At 42.8% G+C, this 27726-nt stretch overlaps 1 protein-coding gene across 2 annotated transcripts in view; it reads left to right on the plus strand.

Annotated features, from left to right (window-relative positions):
• Positions 1-747: 747 nt before the first annotated feature.
• LOC119655227 (choline transporter-like protein 1) overlaps positions 748-27726 on the plus strand; it is a 34507-nt gene continuing 7528 nt past the window's right edge. The window contains exons 1-4 of one of the 2 annotated variants that reach the window (XM_038061007.1): positions 748-1458; positions 17359-17438; positions 27381-27488; positions 27551-27670. In XM_038061007.1, the coding sequence (XP_037916935.1) occupies positions 17382-17438; positions 27381-27488; positions 27551-27670 (285 nt within the window). In that variant the 5' untranslated portion in view covers positions 748-1458; positions 17359-17381. Of the gene's footprint in view, positions 1459-17358; positions 17439-18246; positions 18532-27380; positions 27489-27550; positions 27671-27726 lie in introns of those variants that run through there. The other variant, XM_038061008.1, reaches the window with a different exon arrangement.

The raw sequence follows: 27726 nt of genomic DNA on the forward strand, positions 1-27726 counted from the left end.
TGACAAACGGTTCCAGGCTAGTTCTCTGACGATGCGGAGGTGTTTAGTTGGTATGGGGTACCGTCGCGGGAGTCCAACACTCTGTGTGTCAATGTTAACACCGCACGCAGGAGGCCATTGTATAGGTGATTCTAAGGAATAGGACAGGCTTAAAAAAGACCGGAGTTCTAGGTGCTGCCTTTCATCCCAACTTCTCAACCTAACTTAACCCACATATGTACGCGCATATAGTGAGCCATATAATTGGCGAAAAGTAGGACAATGTTTCCCTTGTGAATCATTGAATCGAGTATGTCTTTAATAGCTGATGTAATCAGCTAATTACTTCATGGACTCGTACATGTGTGTATTTTCATTCATTCATATTATGTCGCGGCCTATTCTCTCCGCGGTGTATTTAATTTGTTTAGTATTTATTATATTTGCGTAATATCCTTCCATGCGATGCGTGTTGAAAGTATTTTAACCTCCATCGCTTGAATTCTTTTAATTTTTCATCAACACAGCCCAACCAACAAGTTGCCAGTTAGGGGCTAGTTCCTGGTCCTTTGGTCCTTTGTTTTAGTTTTTCCAAACGAACAGTATTCGTGACTGGGTATTTCCACAAATTTTCTTTTTGTATGTTGTATGTGGGAAAATCAGAAGAACAAACACTAAATGTTATGTCTATATTTAAGTTTGATCAATAAAGTTACCAACGGCAGAGACAGGTTACATATTTCCGAAAGTTTTTCATTATTTTCCACTAAGCGCGTCCAGGACTAGTTCAAACGACAGTTAATGAATAAGTTATTTGTGAAAGCTCATTGAATTCGGAAGGGAAAGTGGCTCAGCGGTCATTAACAGGATTTCGGTTTGACTGATTTGTAAACAAGAAGAGGGTGGCGAGAATGGAGAGATTTACACCTATGGCGTTTGTCGCGGCTCATTCGCATTCCGTAGCTTGCGTGGATTTAACATTCGGGAGAGAGGGTACCATCCTTCTTCCTTGCGACTTGCAATAGAACCCATTATTATCCTTCGCGGAGTGAGGAACCAAAATTATAATATTCATATATAATGCTTATAATGCCCTCCTAGTTGTTCGACTAACATACGACTGTGAGGGAGGACACATTAGATCCTGTCCGATGCGTAGATTTTTATTCTAAGGAGCAATAGACCGACCAAGGATATCGAGTTAGTGAGCATGTGTATTCCGACCGGAGCAGAACTTAGAGAAAACTGAGAGTCGAGTTCAGAGGAATGCGCGACGTTTTGGTCCCTGGGATAGTGTGACGAAGCGTCCTCACATTCCTAGATATTGTCCTGTTCAGGAAAGTTTGTAGTGGAGTGTTTGGCGAGATATTTGCTTGGCGCGTTTTCTGAAATGTTTCCCATAAGTACAGTGGGTTGAGTTGTGAGTGAATGGATGTTCTGTAGACCTTAATTTGCTGCATGAAATACTTTTCACAATAAGTGAGTAATCTTTCTTTTCAAAAGAATAAAGTTCATTATCGGTCAATGTAGAATACCATAATTATGAATGTGCGCGTGAATTAACTTAATATAAATATACACCCCCGTTCTTGATGTGAAAGCATAGATACTATCTTGGAAGCGTTGTGGACTTTCCCAGAAGCGGGCGTTGTACTTGTGAATTGTTTACTATGAATGAAGGAGGGGGATGATGACATCATCGGTTGTATCCTTGTAGCGTAAAAGTTGTAGAATTTCATACTCCCCTCCTCCCGAATAGTATGTAACTTTCAGATGTGAAAGGACAATTCTGGAGAGAAATTTCTTCTTATTTTTATGTTCATCTGGTATCTATCCAAAGGGTTTAGAAATCGACCCATCCCCTCTCAAAATAGAAGATTATTGATATGAAAAACAATTATTTGCACGGCAGTTCAAAAGGATACATGATAAATTGGAACCCAATTAAAAAGTATTTCGAGTCATTGAATTTATAATTTACCCTGACCTTTCTGATACCATACACATGCTGCTAAATAATGACTGGAAATAATCCATTTGAATGTGAATACTTTACCTATTTCGATTAAATTTATGAATTAATAAAATCTTCATTGATGAAGATAGAGTGGATTGTGCTCTCTTGCACTTATTCTTTTTCTTCAGCCTTTGTCCCGTTCGCAAGCGGGGTCGGCTCGTCATGATCGGTTTTGCCATTTGGCCATTTTTAAATCCCCATCCAGAGTATCAAGCCACCGTTGTTTCGGCCGACCTCTTGACAATCTTGACAAGTGAATTCTCGTTAGCGCAAATTACGTGAGGTGATATCATCAACGAAACCTCTCTCGCAGTTTTTCCACTATCGATGTAACCCCATATCGATCGCGGATATCCTTATTTCGGATGTGATCAAAACGTGCCACGCCACTAGTCCAACGCAATAGCTTCGTCTCTATCACCGCAAGACGCCGTTCATTGTCTTTTATAGTCGGCCAACACTCAGAACCATAGAGAGCGACAGGACGGACGACATTGCGGTAAATTTAAGATTTAAGATACGTTGATCACAAAGAACACCAGTTGTGGAACGCCACTTTATCCAGGTTGCGCCAATGCGTGAAACAATTTCATAACGCAGTTCTCCATTGGCTGATGGCATTGACCCGAGATATTTAAATCGTTTAGTTCTGGGCAGGTCACTGCTATTGACGCTGATTGTGCCTGTTTCATGGGTATCGGTCGTCAAAAATTTAGTTTTCTTCAGATTCAATTTGAGACTGTGTTGCATGAGGCGATCATTCCATTTTTGGACAAGTTGCTCGAGATCATTTTTGCTATTAGACGCTAAGGGAACATCATCTGCATAAAGCAGTGTATCAGGTTGTCCACAAAGTTTTCGCACAAATCAAAGACAGAATTCAGCAGATAAGTTTATAAAAACCTTTAATTATTTAATCTAATATATAATTGCCTCCATTAGATACGACTTCCCTCCATCTATCGGGCAACTTCAAAATCCCCCCTCTATAAAACTCTTCCCCCTTCCCCTCAAAGTACGTGCGAAGTGCACTTTGGAGGTCAGCTTCAGAAGTCATTTTTTTACCATCCAGAAAATGTTGGAGGGACCTGAACAAATGGTAATCAGAAGGAGCAAGGTCGGGACTATACGCAGGATGACTCAAAACTTCCCAGCCAAGCTCACTCAATTTTCGCTGAGTAGTTAAAGATGTATGCGGCCGGGCGTTATCATGATGAAAGACAATATTTCGCCTGTTGACCAATGCTGGTCGTTTCGAACGTAGCTGGGTGTTTAATCTGTCGAGCTGCTCGCAGTACTTATCGGCGGTAATGGTCTCGTTTGGTCCCAAAAGCTCGTAGTGTATGGGGCCACGAACGTCCCACCATATCCTGAGCATTCGCTTCTGCTGATGAATAGACGGCTTTGCTACCGATGGACCCGGTTGATCTCGATGAGTGTAGGCTCGTTTCTTCGCTACGTTTTCGTACACAATCCATTTCTCATCGCCAGTTACCAATCGATTCAAAAAAGGTTCGTTTTCGTTCCGTAAAAGGTTAGCGGAGCAAATTCTCACTCTATCGGCCAGATTTCGCTCAGTCAGTTCGTGCGGTACCCACTTTGTGCTCTTCAAAACATATCCAAGACGCGTAATGGCTACTGCTACTCCTGATTTTGATACACCGAGATCCTCTGCAAGCACACGTGTCGAAAGAAAAGGATTCGCTTCCAGTTTGTTGCGCAGGATATCGTCGTCAATCGTATAGGGTCTTCCTGAGCGAGGTTCATCTTCAAGTGTCAGGTCTCCGCTGTAGAATTTTTCGAACCAATCGTAAACTGTCCTGCGCTTTACCTTTCCTTCACCGAATACCTTCGACAAATTTTCAATCGCCTTCGGCACCTTCGTCCCCATTTGAAACTCGTACAAAATGCAATGACGAAAATGTACTTTGTCGAATTCCATGTTTATCCTTGAATATCCTTCACAACACTGATCCTTCAAGGATAATTTACCATGCATTTTATAGTTAGGACTCTGACCTTTCCATTGGGATATCACATGTTGTACCTGCTGTTTTGGTTTGTCTGCTAATTGCTTTTTAATTGTCACATTAATATTTGTGCGAAAACTTTGTGGACAACCTGATATATGGCGCTGGATGTCTGGATAGCTCAGTGGTTAGAGCACTAGGCCGTCATACGGAAGGTCGCGGTTCAAATCTCACTGGTGGCAGTGGAATTTGCATCGTGATTTGACGTCGGATACCAGTCGACTCAGCTGTGAATGAGTACCTGAGTCAAATCAGGGTAATAATCTCGGGCGAGCGCAATGCTGACCACATTGCCTCCTAGTGTACCGTTACGGTCTTGAATGAAGTGCTCTAACACACTTCAAGGCCCTGATCCAATATGGATTGTTGCGCCAACGATTATTATTATTATTATGATATTATATGGCGCTGGACGTCCATAACAAGAACAAAGAGGAGTGGTGAGGGGGCACTTCCTTGATTAAAACCAACAGAGCACGATGCGGTTTTGATACACCCGCCATACTTTGAACTTTACTTTTCGGATCGTGACCGAGTAATTGAACACACGCACGAGCTGTTCTGGCCCTTAGTATTGTTGTAGAGCATACCAGATGAGTTCGTGTGGTACACGATCAAACGCTTTCTGTAGATCCAGAAATGCAATATAAAGGGGGCGATGCTTCTCACGGTGTTTTTCCATGAGTAGCCGCGCAGCGTGTATTGCGTCAGTAGTTCAGCAGTTTTTGACAAATCCGGCTTGATTCACGGTTATTTCAACGATTTCGCGAATACGGTTATCAAGAATGTGTTTAAAAATCTTCATGGTATGGGAAAGTAACCGGATCGAAGGGTAATTTGAATATTCCGCTGGATCATGTTTCTTTTTCCATATTGGAACTGCTTCTCGCGCCACAGTGTTGGATCCCAGCTCTTCGTTTTCCAGGGCTCAGATACGATGTCGTCAGGTTCTGTTGCTTTCCCCGATTTCATTCGTTTTATTGCTTGCTCGACTTCAGTTGCGCTGACAAGTGGAATTGCGTCAGATGTTGATAATGCTTGTGGAAGTGGAGGATGAACGAATTTTTCCATTGAAATCTGCTCGAAATATTGCCGCAATCTATCTGTCGCGACTCGATTGTCGGCAAGCAAAGTACCATTTTTATGTATCAATCATGCAACATAAGGGTTCTATATCTTGTGTGCGTTCTTGTCGGCTGTTAGCAAGTCAATACAAGTCTCTCTTGCCCTCCCGATTGTCCAGTTTATCCTAAAGATATTTGGACTTACTGCGAATTGCTATGTTGTTGTCGTGCGTGAAATGCATCAAGTAAACCCTGTATTTCTTCGAATTCACTGATCGCGACTGAATTCCTTTTTCGTAATCATAAATAACAATTTGGTCATTTTCACAGCATGAAATCATATGTTCACCATCTAGCGAAAAGTCGATCTTAAAAAAAAACTTTATTTAATTTCATAATTTAAAATATAATGCTAACAAAACCTTCACAACTTTTAATCCTTTTCTTACTTAATTCACAAATCAATTGTCACTCAATTCATTTTTTTAATTCAATTGTTTTTTACTAAATCACGGCCTACTCCACCACGGAGAACACCGGTGGTGGCCACTGTCAATCGAAATTTATTTCGAATGTTGTTAACCCCACTACGCCACAGATCTTTGTAATGGACCACTCGGGTGACATCGATCGCTTTATTAGCTTCCCAGTTGGCATTCTTATAAATTTGTCAATGGGACAGCGTTTTATCATTGAGAAACTTGTGATAGAAGCGTTTCTTTTCACGGATTTTCATTTTAAGATCGTAATTCCAAAGCCAATTTCTCGGCTGATGACCCGCTTACCTCGCTTAGGATCCCTTCCACATTCGTAATCTTTTTTTTCTTCAGCCTTTGTCCCGTTCACAAGCGGGGTCGGCTCGTCGTGATCGGCTTCGCCATTTGGCTCTATCGAATGCCTGATCTGGGTGCAATCTCGAGGCTTTCAAATCCCCATCCAGCGTATCAAGCCACCGTTGCTCTGCCTTTTGGTCGTTTACCATCGACTTCGATGTTCAGGCCAATCTTTGCAAGTGAATTCTCAGTGACCATACCATCGAAGACGCCTCTCTCGCAACTTTTCCACGATCGGTGCGACCCCATAACGATCGCGGATATCCTCATTTCGGATGTGATCTAAACGTGTGACGCCACTAGTCCAACGTAGCATCTTCGTCTCCATTACCGCGAGACGCCGTTCATTGTCTTTTATGGTCGGCCAACACTCAGAACCATAGAGAGCGACTGGACGGACAACATTGCGGTAAATTTTAGATTTGAGACGTTCGTTGATACGTCGATCACAAAGGACACCAGTTGTGGTACGCCACTTCATCCAGGTTGCGTTAATGCGTGAAGCAATTTCATAACGCAGCTCTCCATTGGCTGATAGCGTTGACCCGAGGTATTTAAATCGCTCAGATCTGGGCAGATCACTGCCGCTGACAGTGATTCTGCCTGTTTCATGGGGATCGGTCGTCAAAAATTCAGTTTTGTTTAAATTCAATCTGAGACCGTGTTGCATGAGGCGATCATTCCATTTTTGAACAAGTTGCTCGAGATCATTTTTGCTATCAGATGCTAGGAAAACATCATCTGCATAAAGCAATGTGTAGGGCGTTGGACGTTGGATATCCCGTGTGACAGTGTCCATAACAAGGACAAAGAGGAGTGGTGAGAGGGCACTTCCTTGATGAACTCCAACAGATACTCGAAGCGGTTTTGATACACCCGCCATACTTGGAACTTTACTTTTCGGATCGTGGTAGAGCAATTGAACCCAGCGCACGAGTTCTTCTGGCACGAAGTGTTGTCGTAAAGCATACCAGATGAGTTCGTGTGGTACACGGTCAAACGCTTTCTCTAGATCCAGAAAGGCAATGTAAAGAGGGCGATGCTTCTCACGGTGTTTCTCCATGAGTAACCGCGCGGCGTGTATTGCGTCAGTAGTTCCGCAGTTCTTGACAAATCCGGCTTGATTCACGGTTATTTCAACGATTTCGCGAATACGGTTGTCAAGAATGCGTTCAAAAATCTTCATGGTATGGGAAAGTAACCGGATCGGACGGTAATTTGAACATTCTGCTGGACTACTTTTCTTTTTCCATATTGGAACAGTGGTACTTTCTTGCCAGTCAGATGGTGTTCTTCCTTCTTGAATAACCCGGTTAAAGAATTCACTGAGCCACGGTGTTGGGTCCCAGCTCTTTGCTTTCCAGAGCTCAGATGCGATGTCGTCAGGTCCTATTGCTTTCCCCGATTTCATTTGTTTTATTGCCTCCTCGGCTTCAGTTGCGCTGACTGGTGGAACTGCTCCAAATGTCGGCAATGATTGTGGAAGCGGAGGATGAGCAAATTCTTCAGTTGAAATCTGCTCGAAGTATTCTCGCCATCTATCTGTCGCGGCTCGACGATCAGTAAGCAAAGTACCGTTCTTGTCATTAACACAACAGAAGTGTTCGATATCCTGTGTGCGTTCATCACGGCTTTTAGCAAGTCGATACAGATCTCTCTCGCCATCCCGAGTGTCCAGTTTATCGTAAAGATTTTTGAAATGGTTCGCTCGGGTGACAGCGACCACTTTCTTTGCTTCCCGGTTGGCATTCTTATAAATTTGCCGATTAGCAGGCGTTTTATCGTCGAGAAATTTGTGGTAGAGGCGTTTCTTTTCACGGACCTTCATTTCAACATCATCATTCCAAAGCCAAGTATCTCGGTTGATGTACCGCTTACCCGGCTTGGTGACCCCGAGAGTTGCAGAGGCCGCTTTGTGGATCGTGTCTTTCATTTGGTTCCATGATTCTTCCACATTCGTAATGGTTGGCAATCGTATGAGTGAGACCGTTTCTTCTTTCTTCTCACCAAATCGCCACCATTTAATGCGCGGCGGGCTAGTGCGTTCCTCACGCCGTTTTATCGGTGGCTTAATTCGCAGGACAGCGATCAACGGCCGATGTTGAGGTGCGATGGTCTCATAGGGAACGACTTTGCAATCAGTGACAGTGGTAAAATGTTGGCGTTTTATGAGAATATAGTCGATTTGCCTTTTAGTCTTCCCCCTATAAAATGTGGGAAGATGAGACAATCGTTTGATGAACCATGTATTCATAAGTACAAGGTCATAGGTGTCCGCAAAATCGCTTATACGCTCGCCACCCTCATTGCGCGCTCCGAACCCGTTTCCCCCATGGCACCTGTTACCGTCTGTCTTTTCACCCATATGACCATTAAGGTCGCCGGCAATGATTATATAATCGTCAGCAGTCACGTGACAAGTCTTTTAAACGCGAAGTTGCCAGAAGGCATCTTTCTCGGCATCAGGTCGACCTGTCTGTGGTGCGTACGCCGTGAAGAAGTGAATAGTGCGATCAGCTGATATAATGGTGAGCTTCATCAGCTGATCATCAAATCGTTCGACTTCGTTAATGGCATCACGGAAATCCTCTGAGATTGCAATGCCAACACCATATTGAGTGTGTGGGTTACCAAAATAGAGAAGTTTTTACCGCGTTCACGTTCAATGTCGCAGCTTTTGGAACCAGACCATCGGGTTTCTTGCAGAGCGCAGATGTCAATGCACCTTTTCCGAAGGGCTCTTGCGAGTTCCTCCGTCTTTCCAGTTAGGGTACCAATATTTAGCGTGCAGACACGTATTTGTTTTGTTCGTTGTATGCGGACTAATATGCTTACGTCCTGACGCCGTCCATGCGTCAAGAACCCTTGCCCATTTTTCGATAGGACCGGGGCTCGTCCTGCCGCGTCGACTGAGGTGGACGTCCTAGTATTTCTCCGAGGCTTGTGACTCAATCCGATCATCATGTTTGTAACGACATTGTATGCATTTTCTTGGTCGACCTGTCGCGGGGCCTGTCACCAAGAGAGATCAGGTAGGATTTAGCATAGTGGAATAACTCCAACTATACTCTATTTATCTCTTTCCCTGATCTCAGCATTTTATTTTTGTTTTACTGAGGATAGTACAGAGTACGTTGCCTCAAACCCTCCTCCTTTACCTGGGCTTGGGACCAGCATACTATGTTAATAGCATGGTGGAGTTATGTATGTATGTATTATGTATGTACATGATTTAGCATAGTGAAATAACTCCAACTATACTTAACAAAGAGATAAATATATCTTTCCTTGATCTCAGCTTTTTATTTTTGTTTTATTGACAATCGTACAAAGTAACTTGCCTCATACACTCTTTCTATATCTGAGTTTGCGACCAGTATGGGAGAAAATACGAGTAACATGGCGGAATCTGATATCCCACATAAATATATTCGGTGAAAGAAAATTTTACATTCCCCTGTTGTATGTATGAACTCCCCTCCCCCTAACCTCAACGTTGGACAATGTTAGTTATAGCAATCAAGGGGATTCACAGTTTCAATCTTCCCACTTTTCCACCAATTTCATATCAATAGGTTTAACCGTTTCTGAAAAATAGGTGTGACAGGTAGATAGACAATAAAACGGGCTGGGAGGAAATATGTCCTTCATATATCGAACTTAATGTCAATTATTCTCGTTAATTATAACGTCAGCATCTTATTTGCATGGTTAAGATGCTGTCGAATAGTAATGCAGCACTGGGTGACTGCGGCCGTAATTTCGCTTTTTAATGTGTATAATGCGGACCATGGTAGTTGCATCCTAGTTCTTTCTAGTTTCGCCCTGTAAACAGAACACCACCTAGAACCCGCAGTGGTGTAACGCTTTCGCCAGACGCACCATGATCCTTGCACCACTGCGTGTTTTTGGCATTCACAGAAGTGATACCTATCCAGCCATTGGTTACCTCTGGACATTCACGCTTTATGGCCTTTTTATCACGACCTTTTCTGTGAGGCAGTCAAGATCTCGAATTTCTAGAGAGCACATAAGCTCTAGACTGACTTCTCCCCCAGTATTCCCTTATCTGTAATGCAGAACGTATTCTTGCTAGTTGCTTTGGGGTCTAATTCAACGAGGATTCCGTCGTTCATCGTTTTCCGTGTGGAAGATACTTCTGCTCCACTGTTTTAGGGCTTTCACTGAGGATTTCCGCAAATGTCTTGACGAAATCACCGACATTGCCGGTACAAAATAAAATTTAGATTAGTATCTAGTGATTCAGTCTTTATCCGACTCCTTTTTGGACTTTTCGCTAAGTCAACTCTTTCCTCGTCGTTGGCAAATGTCAGCTTTAATAAACATGGTGGAAAGGAGGAAAAGCTGCGCTACAAGATGAAAATTAAAGGTGGCAAATGAAAATCCGTTTTTACGACTATTAAAAATTAGGGCTATCGTCCAGTTTGATAAATCAAATTGTGTGATATTTCGACATTTCAATGTTCAGAATAAATAGATAATTTCATGTTTGTTATTTATAACGTTTTGATTGGGATTCAAATTTATGGCACAAAGAAGTAGAGACACAAATAATTTTCCAAAGTGCTTATACATCAATAAAACAAGAAAATTTGCACTTAATTTGAAACCAAACATCTAAAAATTAAATACTGTAGAATCACGTCTTTTTGGCAGTATAAAGAACGAATTTTGTTCACTTACGTGCATCACCTGTTTGTGGGGAAGAAAATTATAGATTCATCAGCAAACCTCAAAGTGTAGACCGAGCCGGGTTGGTTGATATAGTAACTATTGTGTAGTTGATAAGCAAGTATAAGTACTGTGTAGAACCGATATGGTCAAAATTGGTTTTGATATATGATAAATGGAATTACCTGGAAGAGTTATTAGCTATATTGTGACTGATGAACGCGGTAAATGTCGATGAGAAAATATACTAAAATGTGGGTTTAGAATACAATATTTTTGGTATTATCCTTTGCTAGTGGATTGGGGAATGCCTTCTAATATAAACATTTATGAAATCCACGCATTGATTCAAATATATAATATAATTAGGTTGGGATATATACTTATATTGGATTATATAATTAGATTATACACTTGGATTATCGGTCTAATTCTTGTTTTTGATGTCAAATGGTTGTAAGTATAGGAAACCTTAGTGTTATTAGCAGCAAATGTTTATCTTAATCATTCTTTGATTTGTTCTTGATTTCGTCGTTTTGTTTCTCGTTTTATTATTTTCTTTTTGATTGTTAGTCCTCCTGACACTTTCATATGAATTATTGTTTCTTTCGTTTTGATTTTATTTTATTATTCTGCTATTTCTGATCCTTGGTTTAAATAATTGTAATGGATTTCAGCTAAATTTCTTCTGATTTGAGGACTTTCCTAAAGAGGAGCATTCTCTAATATGATGGTGTAAGGATGCCAAGAAAGGGAGGGAACCTCGAAAGCCACACATTTGATGTAGGAGAAGTATCTATTAAGGATGCGATTTGCAGTGGATCCTCCCTTTAATCCCAGCACTCGGCTGTGTTTTACTTTTTGTTTCAGTTTTAGCTTAGCTGTTGATTTGTCGGTAGGCTCGTGCGAATCCCTCTGTTTGCGGAATTTTCAGGATTAAGGGGGTCATCCCGTGTGTCGGGTTGGAGAAATCGATTTTTTTTGCATGAATTGTATCTATATATAGTGGAGAATATGTGGGCAAAGGGATTTTCCGATATTCCGAGTCGTTCAGAAATTACAGTGTTAAACAGGTAAGGAGTTCGCAGCCGCGGCTAGAGTACTCGATGAGAAAGAGCATCGAATCTTCTTTTACCTGTTAGTTTTTTACCTGAGCCTTATAAAGTCGAACACAGGTATAGACATAAAAAGATGAAAAACCAATCAATTGTCTAAACTTATTTGCTGTTTGGAATAAAAGGGATAATCCAGTCTAGAGTGAGCAATGAAAGGCTTTCAAGTTATATTCAGTTATATTTTATTGTAAGTATTGTGCTGTTTGTGTGTTAAGTGATTTTTTTAAATGGATCGCACGAAGGGAGATCGCTTTAACGTTCAACGTCATGCTCGCGCTAAAAAACGAGTATTTCATGGGAATCGATACTTATCAGAGAAGAAAAAGGACTTCGCATCAACATCAGCAAAGAAACTTTTAGCAAGCATGAACATGGATGTTCGAATTGCGACAAGTTTTGTATATTGTATATTGAATTTTGCAGGAGTTTTCTCCGGTATTTCTGCAAATTTCTGCAAATAATAAAATATAAGTGGTAGTAAAAACGAAATACGTAGGACATGTCGAAAAAAGAATGGGAACGCGGCTTACAAATGCAAAGAAGAATCACAAAGGCATTGGTGGAAAAGGGGCTGGAATACTTATTGATAAGGTTATTAACGACCTCAATAGATTTCTTGGGCTAGTTATTCGTCGACACGCAAATTTGATTGAAGGAATGAAGCAAGAAATTTGGGCAACTTTCTTCCATAAATGTTCTAGACACGAAAATCCTCAGCATCAAAATTGTCCAGTTGGTGCAAATGGTGCAAAGCGGAAGCTAAAGGAGAACTGGATAGTTTCCACCACAAGAAGGCACCTTTGACTGAAGGAGTTCAAACAAGATTTGTCATGAGATGATCTGTTGAACAGATGTTTAGGAGCAGAGACCCGGAATAACAATGAGTCGTTAAATGCATTGATCTGGACTTTCGCTCCTAATCACCTTCATTCTGGGGCCAAGCTCGTAGAAATAGCCACTTTTCTGGCTGTAATTATTTTCAATGAAGACTTCAATGGCATTCTCAAAATCCTAGTGACAATGGAATGCCAAGTTGGTCACATATGTCAGGTTTATGTCGACCGCCGTAATGAAGCGCGAATTTGGCGGTCCGAACGACGATCGACTGACCCCGCTAAAAGAGCCAGAATTGAAACCAGAGAGCAACAATCGGCCTTACAAGACTTTTTTGAAGAAACGGAAGGGGCTCTCTATGGACCAGGTATAGCAGATTAATGGTGAGTTAAAATTTTACTGTTGATAATCACATTTAAATTTTCAAATGCGTTTTGCTCGAAACTGCATCTTGAAAATCGGCTGCCACCATAGCTCAAAATCTATGCAACCAAATTCTTTGAAATTTTCACGACTTCTTTAATACATATTTCTACGCTCCGCAAACTAGGATAATCGCAATCGGACGGGTAGTTTTTTTTTTATTTATAAAAAATGCCATAAAAAAACACCAAAATCCAAAAAATTAAGTTTAAAAGCCCATCAACAATTTACCTTTTAATATTTTCTAATTATCCTAGTTTGCGGACCGTAAAATATTGTCCACATTAAAATGCCGTTTAGTTTTTTTTCCTAAGATGAACACAGTGCCCTCCAGCGTGGCAGCAGAAAAACACCTTTTTTTTGGAGATGGGTGCATAAATTGACACGTATTCCAAAAACTAGCTACGATATCAAACTCACAAATTTATCACATATACTAGAGATATCAGTGAATATATGGTGAAAAAATCACGTTTCTATCTTTATCCAGTCCTTCAAAATAATTTTTCAAAAAAGCCAAAAAAACGGCTTTCACACGGGATGACCCCCTTAAGTGTGGACCTACTCATCGGTAAGGGACACGTGAATTTTTGGTTTAATAACACGTGAGTGATCAAAATGTTCAAAGGACCCCCGCCGCCATCTTAGGCAGGGTCTGCCTCGTCTTCTTTTTCTACCATAGATATTGCCCTTATAGACTTTCCGGGCTGGATCATCCTCATCCATACGGATTAAGTAACCCGCCCACCGTAACCTATTGAGCCGGATCATGGTATCGCTTATAGATTTCGTCGTTATGTAGACTACGGAATCGTCCATCCTTATGTAGGGGGCCAAAAATTCTTCGGAGAATTCTTCTCTCGAACGCGGCCAAGAGTTCGCAATTCTCCTTGCTAAGAACCCAAGTCTCCGAGAAATACATGAGGACTGGCAAGATCATAGTCTTGTACAGTAAGAACTTTGACTCTATGATGAGACGTTTCGAGCGGAACAGTTTTTGTAAGCTGAAATATGTAGGCTCTGTTGGCTGACAACAACCGTGCGCGGATTTCCCCATCGTAGCTGTTATCGGTTGTGATTTTCTACCCTAGATAGGGGAAATTATCAACGGTCTCAAAGTTGTATTCTCCTATTCTTATTCTTCCCATTTGACCAGTGCGGTTCGATGTTGTTGGTTGGTTGGTTTTCGGTGTTGACTATGCCACTATATATTTTGTCTTGTCTTCATTGATGTGCAGCCAAAATCTCACGTCAATCGCGGCCTGCTCTATCTCAACGAAGGCAGTTTGTACGTCTCGGGTCGTTCTTCCCATGATATCGATATCGTCAGCATAGGCCAGTAGTTGGGTGGACTTAAAGAGGATCGTACCTCTTGCATTTACCTCAGCATCACGGATCACTTTCTCGAGGTCCAGGTTAAAGAGGACGCATGATGGGGCATCCCCTTTTCGTAGACCGTTGTTGATGTCGAATGGTCTTGAGAGTGATTCTGCTGCTTTTATCTGGCCTCGCACATTAGTCAGCCTAGTCAGTCTTATCAATTTCGTCGCGATACCGAATTCTCTCATGGCCGTGTACAGTTTTACCCTGGCTATGCTATCATAGGTGATCTTAAAGTCGATGAAAAAATGGTGCAATTGATGTCCATATTCCAGCAGTTTTTCCATCGCTTGCCGCACAGAGACAATCTGATTTGTTGCTGATTTGCCTGGAGTGAAGCCTCTTTGGTATGGTCCAATGATGTTCTGGGCGTATGGGGCTATCCGGCCTAGCAAGATAGCGGAGAATATCTTATAGATGATACTCAGCAACGTAATACCTCTATAATTGCTGCACTATGTGATATCCCCCTTTTTATGTATGGGACAAATAACGCCCCATTGCCAGTCGTCAGGCATTGCTTCGCTGTCACACACTTTGAGTATCAGTTGATGAGCCGCTTGGTGTAATTGGTCGCCTCCATATTTAACCAATTCGACTGTAATTCCATCGGCTCATGGCGACTAGCACGGACTGTTTCTTCTATGCTTGGTGGTGGTAGCATTTTTTCATTGTCTTTGGGCGGGACCTCCAACTCGCCAATACTTTGGTTGTTGAGCAGTTCATTAAAATACTCAAGCCATCGCTCCAATATGCCCTCTTTGTCTCGGCAGGATGAGCATCGAGGTGTATAAGGCTTTATACCGCTGACTTCTTGGTACAACTTCCGCGCCTGGTGCGGTTGCTCCCTGTACTTTTCGAGTTCACACACTTTTTGGTTCTCCCAGGCTTCTTTTTTCCGTCTGTGAAGTCGCTTCTCCGGTCGACGAAGTTCATGATAAGTGTTTGCGCGTGCCCGCGTTCTTTGAGATCATTACTCGGTATGCGGCATTCTTCCGTTCCGTTGCTAGCTTACATTCATCGTCGAACCAGCCGTTTCGTTCAGGATTAGGTGCGGATGCACGCATTGGCAAAGGACACGTGAATTTTTGGTATGATGCCACGTGAGTGATCGGAATGTTCAAGGGACCCCCCACTATTCCCGAGCGTGGCTAGCATAGAGGCATGCAAGTACGTGTCGAGGGAATACTTCGACGGAGCTTCAGTATTTTCTAGCGAATCTCTTAAATATCTCCGCCCACTCTAGATGGTTGTTAGGCCATGGCCAACTCCATTTTTTTATTACAATGGTTGGTATAAGTATCTGTGTTGAGGCAAGACTTTCGGGTGGAGATAAAATTTACAAATTTTACAAATTTTGGACCAAATTCAGAAGATGGATTTAAGGTAGTCAATGGGCCGAACGGCATCAAAATTAATGCTGTCGCAAGTCGGGTCCGTCATCAATAGCTCTCAGTTCTTTACGTTCGCCGTGGATCCGGATCCTCCACCCTTTCGTAGTCATGTGTCACTTGTGCAGCAGAAAAGTTGACAGATGACAGCCGGGTCACGGAGACACTCACTCCCCCGAGCATATGCGTTAGCGACATGGAAGCGAAAATAAACAAACATGAGATGATGTTTTTTTCGGGGCCGATTTCAGTGCCTCTTTTGTTACGTATATCCAGGAGACAACACCTAAATCTACTGTTGAATTCGATATGGTGAGTCTCGTTAGAAGCCCGTTGTCAGTCAGTCAAAACCTAATTGACCCTGTGGTAGTCCCTGCTGTGATCAGTGAGCTACCGAAAGCGAGACTGTGAAAGTTGTATAAATTTATAAATGTTTCAGTGATGATGTTACGATCATCAAAACCTTGCCTGTTCATTACATGCCCCAATATATGGCATATGGGCCGAGTAGCAGTACACATGTAATGGAATCTACTATCTTAGAGTTGCCCACGAGTAACTCACGCTAGAAACAAGTGATACGGAACAATAAAGTTGAAAAGGACAACGGGTGTTGGGGGGTTGACAAGTTCATGGTTAGGTTAGGTTGACGAATTGGGGGAAGCCGTTAGTACTAAGCTGTTATTACTAAGGCCTTACATATTGGGTTTATTAAAATATACTCTGATTCAGGCGATTCCCTTCTTGTGACATTCACAGGTTTCTTTGAAACTGTGGTTCTTATGGTTTCGTTGAAGAGGAACTTGCCTTGCCTTGCCTTATTCTCTTGATCCGCGATCATCAGATTGATTTTCTGCTAGAAACTCTATTTAGAAACAATTAAAATGTCCATCTTAACAGATTCTGGTTCTTTCAAGGATATTTTCTCTTATCAGCATAAGGTCAACATCCTCTAATTAGCTGTACGAATCCTTGCAACTTCGCGCTTTAGACCACACCTGATACTGGATGGGTTGACACCGGCTTGGGCATCAACATTGTGGAGTCCCTTGTATACAACCAGCTATCTTATTGTCAACGATATTCGAATGTTCTGCTACTACGTCGAGAACTGTATGTTCGTAATTCTAGAAAGATCATGGCTGTCTGACACCAGGTTCGAATAAAAGGGCGGTTGGGAAGAGGGATACTCCTCGGATCCGGTGTTTTGAGGGGGGTGCGGAATAGGAATTTCAGTGAAAACAGAGATGGTAGGGGATTCACATGGTTTTCACCACAGCCGAGTTTTTTCTCAACAGCTCTGTCTGACATCCAATCTTCGCTTTTGGTGATTGTAACAGGGCATGCTATTCCGATGACAAATCTGGACCCCATATGATCCGCATGTAAAAGGACCACCTAATCTATGTCAAACAATTTCCATATAAAAGTTTGGTCGCCATTGGACCCAGGAATAGAGAGTTGAATCAGGATAGCTTTGGAGTCATTCACTTTGGATCCTTCACTCAATGGTTTACAACAATCTTACCCCAAAAACACTGCTTAATGAACAAGTTTTATAAACGAAATTATTCAATTCTTTTTCTTGTTTTGCTTTCAGGACACGAGAGAGGTAGGTGAACTATGGGATGTACAGAAAGTTCACAAGAGACCCGCGTTAATCCCGAAAACGGAAATGAAGTGAGTATAATTGAAGATTGAAGAATGATTTGATAACTAACTCATTAGTTAGGGACGAAGACGACTTATGGTTTCGTCCAGGGCAGAGGCAACTTATCAGACGCTGCCTCACCTCTGCCTTGCGAGCAGCGTGTTCGAAGCGGTTCGGGATGTTAACGCTCATCTTTTATACATTCGCAGAACTCAAGATGACACACAACAAGTGAATGCGGACTTAGGAGTCCCCAATTCTCAAACAGAAAATGTAACTTTGGTTGAACTATGGCGGATTTACCCTGGATATAATTCGTAGTCATGTTGTGTTTTGCGAATGTATAAAAGATGAGCGTTAAGATCTGCGAGCCGCTTCGGTCACGCCGCTCCTAAGGCAGAGGTGAGGCAGCGTCTGGTGAGTTGCTTCTCTGATTCCTGATTTATTAACTTTGGGCGTTAAGCTCAAATCAAAGTGGGAGGCAGTTGCTCTCCATTTGGTCCGGCCCGACATCAAGTGGATGCGGATTTAGGACAGAAAAAGTAACTCATTAGCTCCATTTTATCATTAGGATTTTTACAAATGGTTCGGTGTTGAAAGCTCGTCCTAAGATATGAAAATGTGATGATATCTTTCTTTGTTCTTTCGTATCCAATGATGCATTAATGGTACTATATTATTATACATACTAAAGTTAATTCCACGGTGTCGATTCCGTATCTAATTACTTAATTGCACACATTTCTCACAAGGTCAATGTGGTTCGACCGGAGTCCTTTCTACGGTGAGTTCCCCGATGGGTGAACGTGAACTTGCTTAGCATTGTCGACCGGAATGTGGCCTGACCAACAACTATTCGCCTTTTAGATACCAATTCACGCACAGATTCAAAAGTGTTTTATATCCCAACGATTTACATGGAATATTGACCGGTGAAATCAGAAGTTATGTCCTATTTGGTTTGTGCAGTTAATCGATAATCCATAAGTTATGAACGTTAATAAAAGTTAATGCCTCCGGAGCTCTGTGTGGTCATGAAAAAGTGCTGAACTAGTAACAAAAGGACTTCGATAGTTGAGGCCAATGCAAATAGTGAAATGTGTGCCGCGCTAAATAATGCCTGTAGGTTTATGAGTAATTTATGATTTTCCTAGAAATTCAGCATTCATGGACAATGCCACTAAGTGAATGAACTTACAGTGCTCATACATTCGCCTTAGTCACTCTCTTGAATTATTATTCACGCATCATACTTAAATATTTATTGGTAATTTTGATATGATTTCGGTTTGCACACCATCTATGACCTTTAAATGCGGATAACTACAAGAAACGAACTAATTCACGTAGTTTAAACTCCTTTTGGGTACATGAGTAACCGAGGGAGGAGCTTATCGCAATGGCTATCTGCGCCCTTGAACCGCCATGAGTATGTCAATGTGTATTACCTAAAAAGAATTGTGGATAAGCTCAAGGTCGTAGGGAGAAAATGCCCGACAAGGACGAAAATCATAGCCCCCTGCTCGAAGCTGCACAATCAACCTAATTTTGCAAAAAATATCTATTCCTGGCCCGGGTGGTGAATTATTTATATAGGGTTTTGCAATAAGGGCTGGTCGAGGTTGAAATGGAATAAAACAATTTATGTAAATTTTGGGAGAGGAAGGGAGTTGTTAGTTCAGGAAACCTTTTGTGGTCCGGTTTCTTCGCTGGTCAAGTTTAATCTTCTTCGCAATAAAAAGCGCCCGAACATAATGCGCAACACGACTCCAACTGCCAGCGCTCTTCAGCATCTCGCTGACAATGTTGTCTGGAGAGAGCTCCCCTATGTCTGCATAAAGTTGCTAACGAAAGCCGTTCCATCTTTCACAAGAGAAAAAGATGTGTTCTGCGTCGTCCGCCACTCCATTGTGGAACACACAATCAGGACATTGCGCCTTAAAAATTCTGTGCAGGTAGGACTGAAAACCAAACCTCCATACCCGCTTAGAAGTTGGGTAAGGAAGTAATCAATCTCACCATGCGTTCGGTTCAGCCATGGGTCTAAATTGTCGATGAGTCGTGCGGTCCATCTGCCTTTTGGTTCATTTTTCTAAGAGAGTTGTCACTCGATAAGGGTGCGTTCATGTTCTTCACGGACAATCACCCCTCTTAAGTTTTCGCCCTTACGGTGGTAGATAGCTTTACGCTCCTTGGTAAGGAGCGCAACGGGAGTCACTCCCGCGATCATCATCACGGTCGGTTCTGAGACAGTGCGATAAGCAGACGCCTCTCGTAAAGCTTTCCGTCTTTGCAATTGAGTAAGGCCCTTACGATCCACTTGCTTGTCAAGGGCGTCAGCACATACCTCTGCGCCATAGAGCAGAACTGACTGCGTTGCTCCCATAAGGAGACGTTTCCTAGTAGATATAGGGCCCCCAACATTCGCTATTAGCTGACTCAAGGCAGAGACTCCAGCTGTAGCTCTGTCCGCTGTTGTTTTGATTTGCTCGAAGAAGTTATTTAACCGCTGTTTTGACGCTATAATCAACTCGTCCATCGATATATGATGCAGGGTCAGGATTCTCTTTCTGATCAAGATGACTACTTCGGTTTTTTCCTGCGCAAGTCTGCTTTTCAACGTTCAACGGTGTGTCGGGCAACAAGTGCGGTAATGTCGTCGGCATAACCGTCCAGGCGCTAGTTTTCGAGCATATCGAGTCTCAACAGACTATCGTAGGAAGCGTTCCAGAGGTCAGGTTCTAGGATGGATTCCTGGGCTACTCCCGACGTGATTTCCATTCTCTTCTGGCCCTCCAGCATCTCGTAGAGCAGGAAGCGGTCTTTCATATAATCCCTCAATATCTGCAAGAGATAGCTTGACACGCGGAATGAGATTTCTAATGTGCCTACCATATCTGCCCATCTTAGGGAATTGAAGGTATTTCTGACACTCAGCGTTATGAGGAGCACTATCCGTTGAGATCGGCGTTGTGTGCACGATCCCCTGTGGATATCCCTGTTCTGAACACGAACTGCCTTTGGGGTAAGTCCCCGGAAGCGCAGATGCGTCAGCGAGTCTACTCTTGATGAACTTTTCGAGCACTTTCCCGACCGTGTCAAGCATACGCAGCGGTCAGTACGCAAACGGCAGCTCAGGGTCAACTTTTTCCTTGCTGATCAGCGCGAGTCTGGCTACCTTCCAGCGACAAGGAAAAATGTTCTCCTTCAAGCAAACGTTGAATGCCCCAAGCAGGAAGTCTACCCGTTGGCGAAACACCAGTTTGTACTCTTCCGCCGGGATATCATCAGGATCTGGCGCCTTCTTGTTTTTCATGGGGGAACCGCTTCTTCGAGCTCTCTCATTGTGAAAAGAGGGCAATCCTTGACGCTTTTCGTGCCACTGACATCAACCCGTACAGGATGTCTGGGGAATAATGTCCGTACAATGCGGTCCATCTGGTCGGTACTCTTCCGCAGAGCCCCGATTTTCCGGGTGACAAGCTTATAGCCAAGTCCTCACGGGACCTCATTCACCTCGCTGATTAGGTTCTGCCAGCCGCCAGTTTTGCTTTTATTTATCGCGCTGCGGAGTCTCCTCTTCGCTAATCTATGCTCTACCTTAAGGGTACATGCCTCCTCGCTGGCGTGTAAACGTTGTATAAAACGGTGGAGCTTATGACACTCAATCCGTAAGACGGGAATTTCTTGTCAGGGGTGGTGCCCTTCCGGGACATGGAAGCCTCACATGCTGTCGTTATCAGGTTCATCATTGAGTTTACGACAGCGTCAGTTGCAACGCTACCATCCCCCGAAGTGCCATCCAGCATGATTCTGCATGAACCACTATTACGGTGTTCGCTGTGTGTTACGTAACTTTCTGCGCAGCATCGATGCTTGCCGATATAATAACTGATTTTGGATGGCCTGTATGATTTTTGTTGATGAGTGAATGAACGGTGACTACCATTAAATTCGTTATAAATAAATTTCAATGCCAAAGGAAGGAGTAAGTTGATCGATATATATGGTTGTCATTCATTGCCATTTATATACATTGCAGGAGAATATCATGTCAACTACAGCTACGTGCCGTCATCAAATGCCCTTGGGGGCGACCTGGATTTCATTACAAGGCATAGCCAGCAATGCAATTGTCGCCCCAGCTTAATGTGGCCTATCCCATTCTATTTTCGTCTTCTGATCGCATTGTGTACGGATACAAGGTCTTTGCGCCAACCAAGTTCTTCATTTGAAATAGTATCAGGTCACCCTACTCCGTGTTGACGAAGGCTTGGGGCTTTTGAGTAACATTGGCGGTCACTTTCCTTGTGCTACTCCCATATAGCAAGACAGAAAGGACACTAGCACAGAATAATCTGAATTTGTTCTTTTTGTTGAGATAACTGCATTTCCAGATTATAGATAAGGCAGATGTAGCGGACCTAGCACTGTTGATGCATCAGGCAACAGCCAGTTCTACGCTTCCTAGATATATAAATTGATTAAAGTTTTCGATGCTCTGCCCATTAATGCGGAAAGGAAGACTACAATGACCCGTCAGACTGAGAACTTTGGGTTTGTTGGTGTTTATCTTCAGTCCAAATCTACTCTCTCTTTCCGAATGCAGAGCCATTTGGTCCATGATCCGGTGAGAGAGCAAACAAATGTTATCAGCGTAGTCGAGGTGTTTGAGGAAAGATATCATCGTCGATTGAACTTCTCAACGACCTCCAGAAAAACAGCATGAAAAATGTCATCGATAATAAGAAGAAATAATATTGGTGACAAGATGTAACCCTCCGCTCGGTGCAGCACTTGATATTTTGCGCTATCAAATGTTGCTTTGATAACGGCTATTAGTTTCTCTGGAATGCGCGTCCTGCCTAAAGTTCACGCTGTCAAAAGCCTTCTTGAAATCGATGAAAAGCAGATGAAGCGAAAATCTAAGCTCCCCATACTGTTCCAAAATGATGCATAGGGTGTAGCCGAGGATCCGGAGTGAGAACTAGCCTGCTATTTGACGATCAAGCTTTCGAGATGTTGGTTAATGCGTTCCAGGATTATTTTAGCTATTAACTTTGCGACGGCAGCTAGCACGTAGATATCCCCCAAAATTGTCACACCCAAAACGGGTGCCCTTCTTTGGAATTTAAAAAATCGCCTTCTTTTTCCATTCTCTGGGAAAGATCTCAGATTCGTAAGATTTCCGTACGAGTGGAAATGGCAGATCTATAGTAACTGCACGTGAAGTGAGAAACAACTCTTCGGGAAGACCGTCAAGCTCAGTGCATTGATGGTCGAAATGATTTTTCTTTTGCTTAGGGGAACAGCCCGTATCCATATGCTACGGTGACTGGCTATTTCATCCACAAGAGTATGAATCTCTGCGGATGTGATAGGGTTTAGAACCGTGGTGAAGTGTTCTTTCCACTTCTTCAGCTGCTCGTCATTGTGAATGAGGAGTCTGCCGTTAATGTCCTTCACAGGACCATCAAAAGATTTACGACCATAAGGAAGCTCTTTCTTAATTGCGATATACGCTTCTGAAATCATTGCGTTCAGCGGCATCTTTCGCTTCCCTAGCAAGCGCAAAAGCAAATTCGCTCTTATCACCGGGTACACTGCGCTGAACTTCTCGGGATTTCATTCGGTATTGAAGTTCGAGCGCGTCACGTCCGCTATCACTCGCAGCGGTCAGTAGAGTCTTCAAACCCTTAGGTTCAATCCGCTTCCAAGACGCTGCAATCGGCCAAACCTTATGATGCCCCTTCGGAACGTAGCCGACGACCTGTACAACACCCGAAAAGAAACGACGACCTGTAAAGCACCCGTTATATTCTCAGGCGCGTTACTCAGTAAGATAGCTCACTGTCGAGCGACTGCTGGGACGTACAAATGGTCGATGTTGATCTTAGGGAGTCACTGACCCCCAATCCTGCGAGAAGTGGCGGACGCAACACCCAAGTGATCATCAGATGATGATCCCTTTTGAGGCCGATGTCAGCGTCTTTTTTGTTACGCACATCCAGAAGACAAGTCCTAAATCTACTGCTGATCGCAAAGTGGTCGATCTAATTGCTCGTACAGCGTCGGTCAGTTGAAACTCAACTGATCTTATTTAGGTGTCCCAAAATGTCTAAGAATTTTAAAGAGTTGAGCTGTCGTGGAGGTAGCTGAAGCGCTTTGCCAGAAACCAACAGCGACAGCGCCTAGGTATGATTGTCGCGCTATGCCCCATATCGGGGTTTGTGGCATTTACCGGTATCCACATCAGTTGCGAACTACACCGCAGCCTGAATTTAAGAATAATGAAATCGATATTATTGAGAAATATTATCTAGGGTGATGCGACTGAAATATAATACTGCGTTTCTGTTAATTTTCGGGTTTAAATTGCATATGATTTTGCTTTGGATTGAAGGAGTCCTGAGCTCGTATTCACTTGATGATGGACTGGATTAGTTAACGAAAAATTGTCCCCCAATTTTATTGCTATAATGACTCCTCGTTTTGGCCAAAGCAGTCAGTTTCAAACAAAGTTCAGGGTGGAGGTGTCTCATAAGTCGCTCCCTCAAGTTAAAACAGAATTAGCTTTGCTTCTTTTGATGGTTGGACATCTCTTTCTTTTCCCCCGTATGTTGTACCCCAAGATCTATTCAGAACACCGTACCAATTCTATTCCTCACCAAAAACCTCCCCTTTCTTCTCATTCTCCAATGCTTGTTATACGCGTATGAGCTGGAATTCTTTTCCTCTCTAGTATCGCTAGTAGACTGTGGGCTCCAGCAGTCGAAACTATACACGCTGGTTTGTTGGTGTTCTCTCTCAGTTGGTCCTAAATCTTAGCAAATGCCATTCGGTGTGCAATTCCCTTAAAGTATCTCATACTCTGTTTTTCTACTCTCTTGGCAATCACCCGTTATAAGATTGGAGCTCCATCCAAGGGCTTGGTGTAATTTTCTATGATAAGCTGCGCTTCGTTTAACATGCCCTTGATGTTACTAATTCCGCTTCTAAAATGTCCGGTTTTATATTAAGTACCTCTTCTGACTCTATCTAAGCTATTGCTCAGTGATCTGGACCCCTTTTCACAACTGCGATGGTTTGATCCTCGGAAAAGCTCAACTCAAGCACTTTTCTTTAAGAAGAACTTTCCTCGTGTGGACTATCTTACCTATCTCTACACTTTTAATCTCTGGTGCCTGAAATTATACGGACGCCTCTGGGTTTGTGTATCTTTTATACTTTCTACTTGCCTGATGGTCTGCTCCGCCTTTACTGACATCACCTAATGCAGGGCTTTATATAGCATACGGAGTGGCCTTTGCGGGGTTGGAAATTTATTGCCTCTTGTAAATGGTAAATGGTCAAACGACCATCCTGAGTGACCGAGGACGACCTAGAAGAGCTATTCCAAAAACTTAAAAAGATGTCAAAATTGACCGTGAAAGTCCGCCCGCAAATATTGAAGCTTCATCCAAGCGCTCTGTCGATACGTGCTTTTGTGCCTCTGTGTTAGCCAGGCTCGAGAATGTGGGGGCGGGGGCGTGGATCCTTTGAGCGCTTCGATCTCTCACGTGCCATTATACAATTATGCAAAATTCACGTGTCTATTCCAGTGCGTGGGTCCGTGGTAAAGCCTAACGAGATAAACCAAAACGCCAGCTAAAACCTGAAAAATGAATATAAAAGAAACAAGTCGGGAAATCGGAAACTGTACGCTTTAGGTATGAAAGGTTTTGTGTATTTCTCTTATAAACACATTTGAGTGTGCATTTGTCCCATTAATACGTGTCACGTAATATATGCATATATTATGTGAGAATATCCGCTTTCAAGTGATATTGGCATTGAAAGTCTTGAATTTACAAAGAAGTGACAAATTTTACCTAATCTAACTTTGTTAGTAATAATGCGATTTCCATCAAACTTGGTAGGATCGTGGTCTATGTTATAGCCTACATTGCTGCAAAATTCGCGTTGGTAGGGTGAGCTTAAGGGGAATTCTTTAGCCAATTACTGGAAATTATAGTAATCTACTATCATTAAGTTTATTTGAACAGAGATCGGTATGAAGGGTATTTCGGAGCCTAGACACCATATAGTGGCATCTTCTGATTTTTTTTCAGATTTTTCGGTTGGGTAGTTTCTGAGAATGGGTCCGTTAAAGGAATGATCACTTTCGACTCCCCCCACTTCTCACCTCTCCAACAAATGTCAAAATTAGGCCCGGTTTCGGAAAGTATCAATCGAGACCTTCCATTTGATATCCCACATGACTATATTTGGTGAAAAAAATGTACACTCTCCTTTTGCATATATGGGGACCTTCCCTTAAATTCTACGTAAAAGGATGTTACTCATTGTATGCGGGAGCGTTCACAGTTATCACCTTCTCACCAATGTGTCAATCGCTGCAACAGTCTCTGAGAAAAATGCTTGTGGCGGACAGACAGAAAGACAAACGATAAATCATTCACTGCTAGTATGGCCTTGGCGATGATGCTGCCAAACGTGGGAGGGCCACGGCTTACCTCTAGGTTGCTTATAGCTAGGGTGGTGACCTCAATCATGCTCTATGCGATCCCAGTTTGGAGGTAGGCGTTGCGAATGTAAGTTAACACTAACAAACTGAGGTGAGTGAGGGTATGCTCTGCCTTCAGGACTGTCTCAGATGATGCAGCATTCATCATCTCTGGAATGATGCCGACTGATATCTTGGCAGATGAGATGGCGAATATATACAATGCGAAGCCAATCTCTCCCTTATCGCAGACGAAGAACGCTGAGAGGGAGAAATCCATAAATAGATGGCAAGAGCGGTGGAAACGCTCGGGAAGGAGTGGTTGGAGAGACGACACGGTGAGATTAATTATAATCTCACCTAGTTTCTCACGGGGCAAGGATGATATCGCCAATATCTGCGCAGGTTTAAATTGGAGACCTCACCCGATTGTCCAAATTGCGATGGAGTCCCAAAGGACTCAGAGCATGTATTCTTTCACTGTCTGAGATTTGTGGAAGAAAGGAGGAATCTAGAGGAGACTCTAGGAGAGGTGTTGGTATCAGAGAATCTGGTGGCGAAAATGATAGCACAACAAGAGAATTGGGATTCGGATCGCATCTATCCAAAATAAACTGTGAAAGGCAGAGGAGAGGAGAAAAGCGCGGTCACTTATGCCGTGTATAGAAGAATGGTGATGAAGCTAGAATGAGCTGATGATTCGGAGGTGGTTTTAGGGGGTAGAAATCCCACAAACTGGTGTGTCCAGACCAGTGTCTTTTGAAGATTTCCAGACAGTTTTACACAAAATCTTAAAAACGACAGCTCGATCGCGTGCGTGGAGCCATAAATCTCCGGACCCGAGTCCCGCGATCAAGGGAAGAGTTCCACGACGGAACACAGCCTAAATCCTTGTTTTTTTCCCTCCCTTTGAGGTTCCCTCCCTGTCTTGACATCCTCAGGCCATTAAGATGTCCGTTTGACCATCTCAATTCCTTTTAGTTCATTGCAAATGGGGCATCCAAATAATTTGAGTAATGACAGGTGAGGAATTGAAGCGCTCAAAGAAGCCCCCCCCCACATTACCGAGCCTGGCTAGCACAGAAGCGTGCAAGTACGTGTCAACAGAGCTCTTCGATGGAGCTTCAGTATTTGCATGCGGACCTTGGCGGTCAATTTCGCCAACTTTTAAGGTTTTTGGGATAGGTTTCCCCTCTAGGTCGTCTCCGGCCACTTAGGATGGTCGTTTGACCATTAATTCGCTTTAGTTCATTACACTCTCTCTGATTCCGAGACTGTCAGTGCATAGTGCATTACAGCTCGTTCCGTTGGACTCTTCATTCTACTATAATTATAAGCGGAGGCTTGTCCTCGTAAGGGAAATTTTTTACAGGATCAACTCCGGTTTTCTTTGGATGTAATATAATCAAGAAATGAACTCTATAAAGTTCATCAAATCAAAACTCACACAATATTTTATTTTTAGAATTCCAATGAGGGTGATCTTCAGGAATCCAACCCGGTGATAAATGCAAACAGGACATGTACCGACATTCACTTTCTGATTTTAATTGTAGCTTTTGTCGTCGTCCTAGTAAGTCCTGATATGTACACATCCACGTGCTTCTCGTTCCACACTTTCCTTGATAATTGCAGGTTGGGTTATTGGCATATTGCGTGGTCAACGGGGACATATATCGTGTAACTAATGGTTTCGATGATTGCGGGAATATTTGTGGTCGAAAAAATACACGCTATGATTTCCTTGGATGTTCGGTTAGGGTGTAACTATCTGCGTTTTGGTGGTGATTTTATTGAACAGAATACTTCTA

The sequence above is a fragment of the Hermetia illucens genome, chromosome 4 (assembly GCF_905115235.1).
Source record: "Hermetia illucens chromosome 4, iHerIll2.2.curated.20191125, whole genome shotgun sequence".
NCBI classification, from domain to species: domain Eukaryota; kingdom Metazoa; phylum Arthropoda; class Insecta; order Diptera; family Stratiomyidae; genus Hermetia; species Hermetia illucens.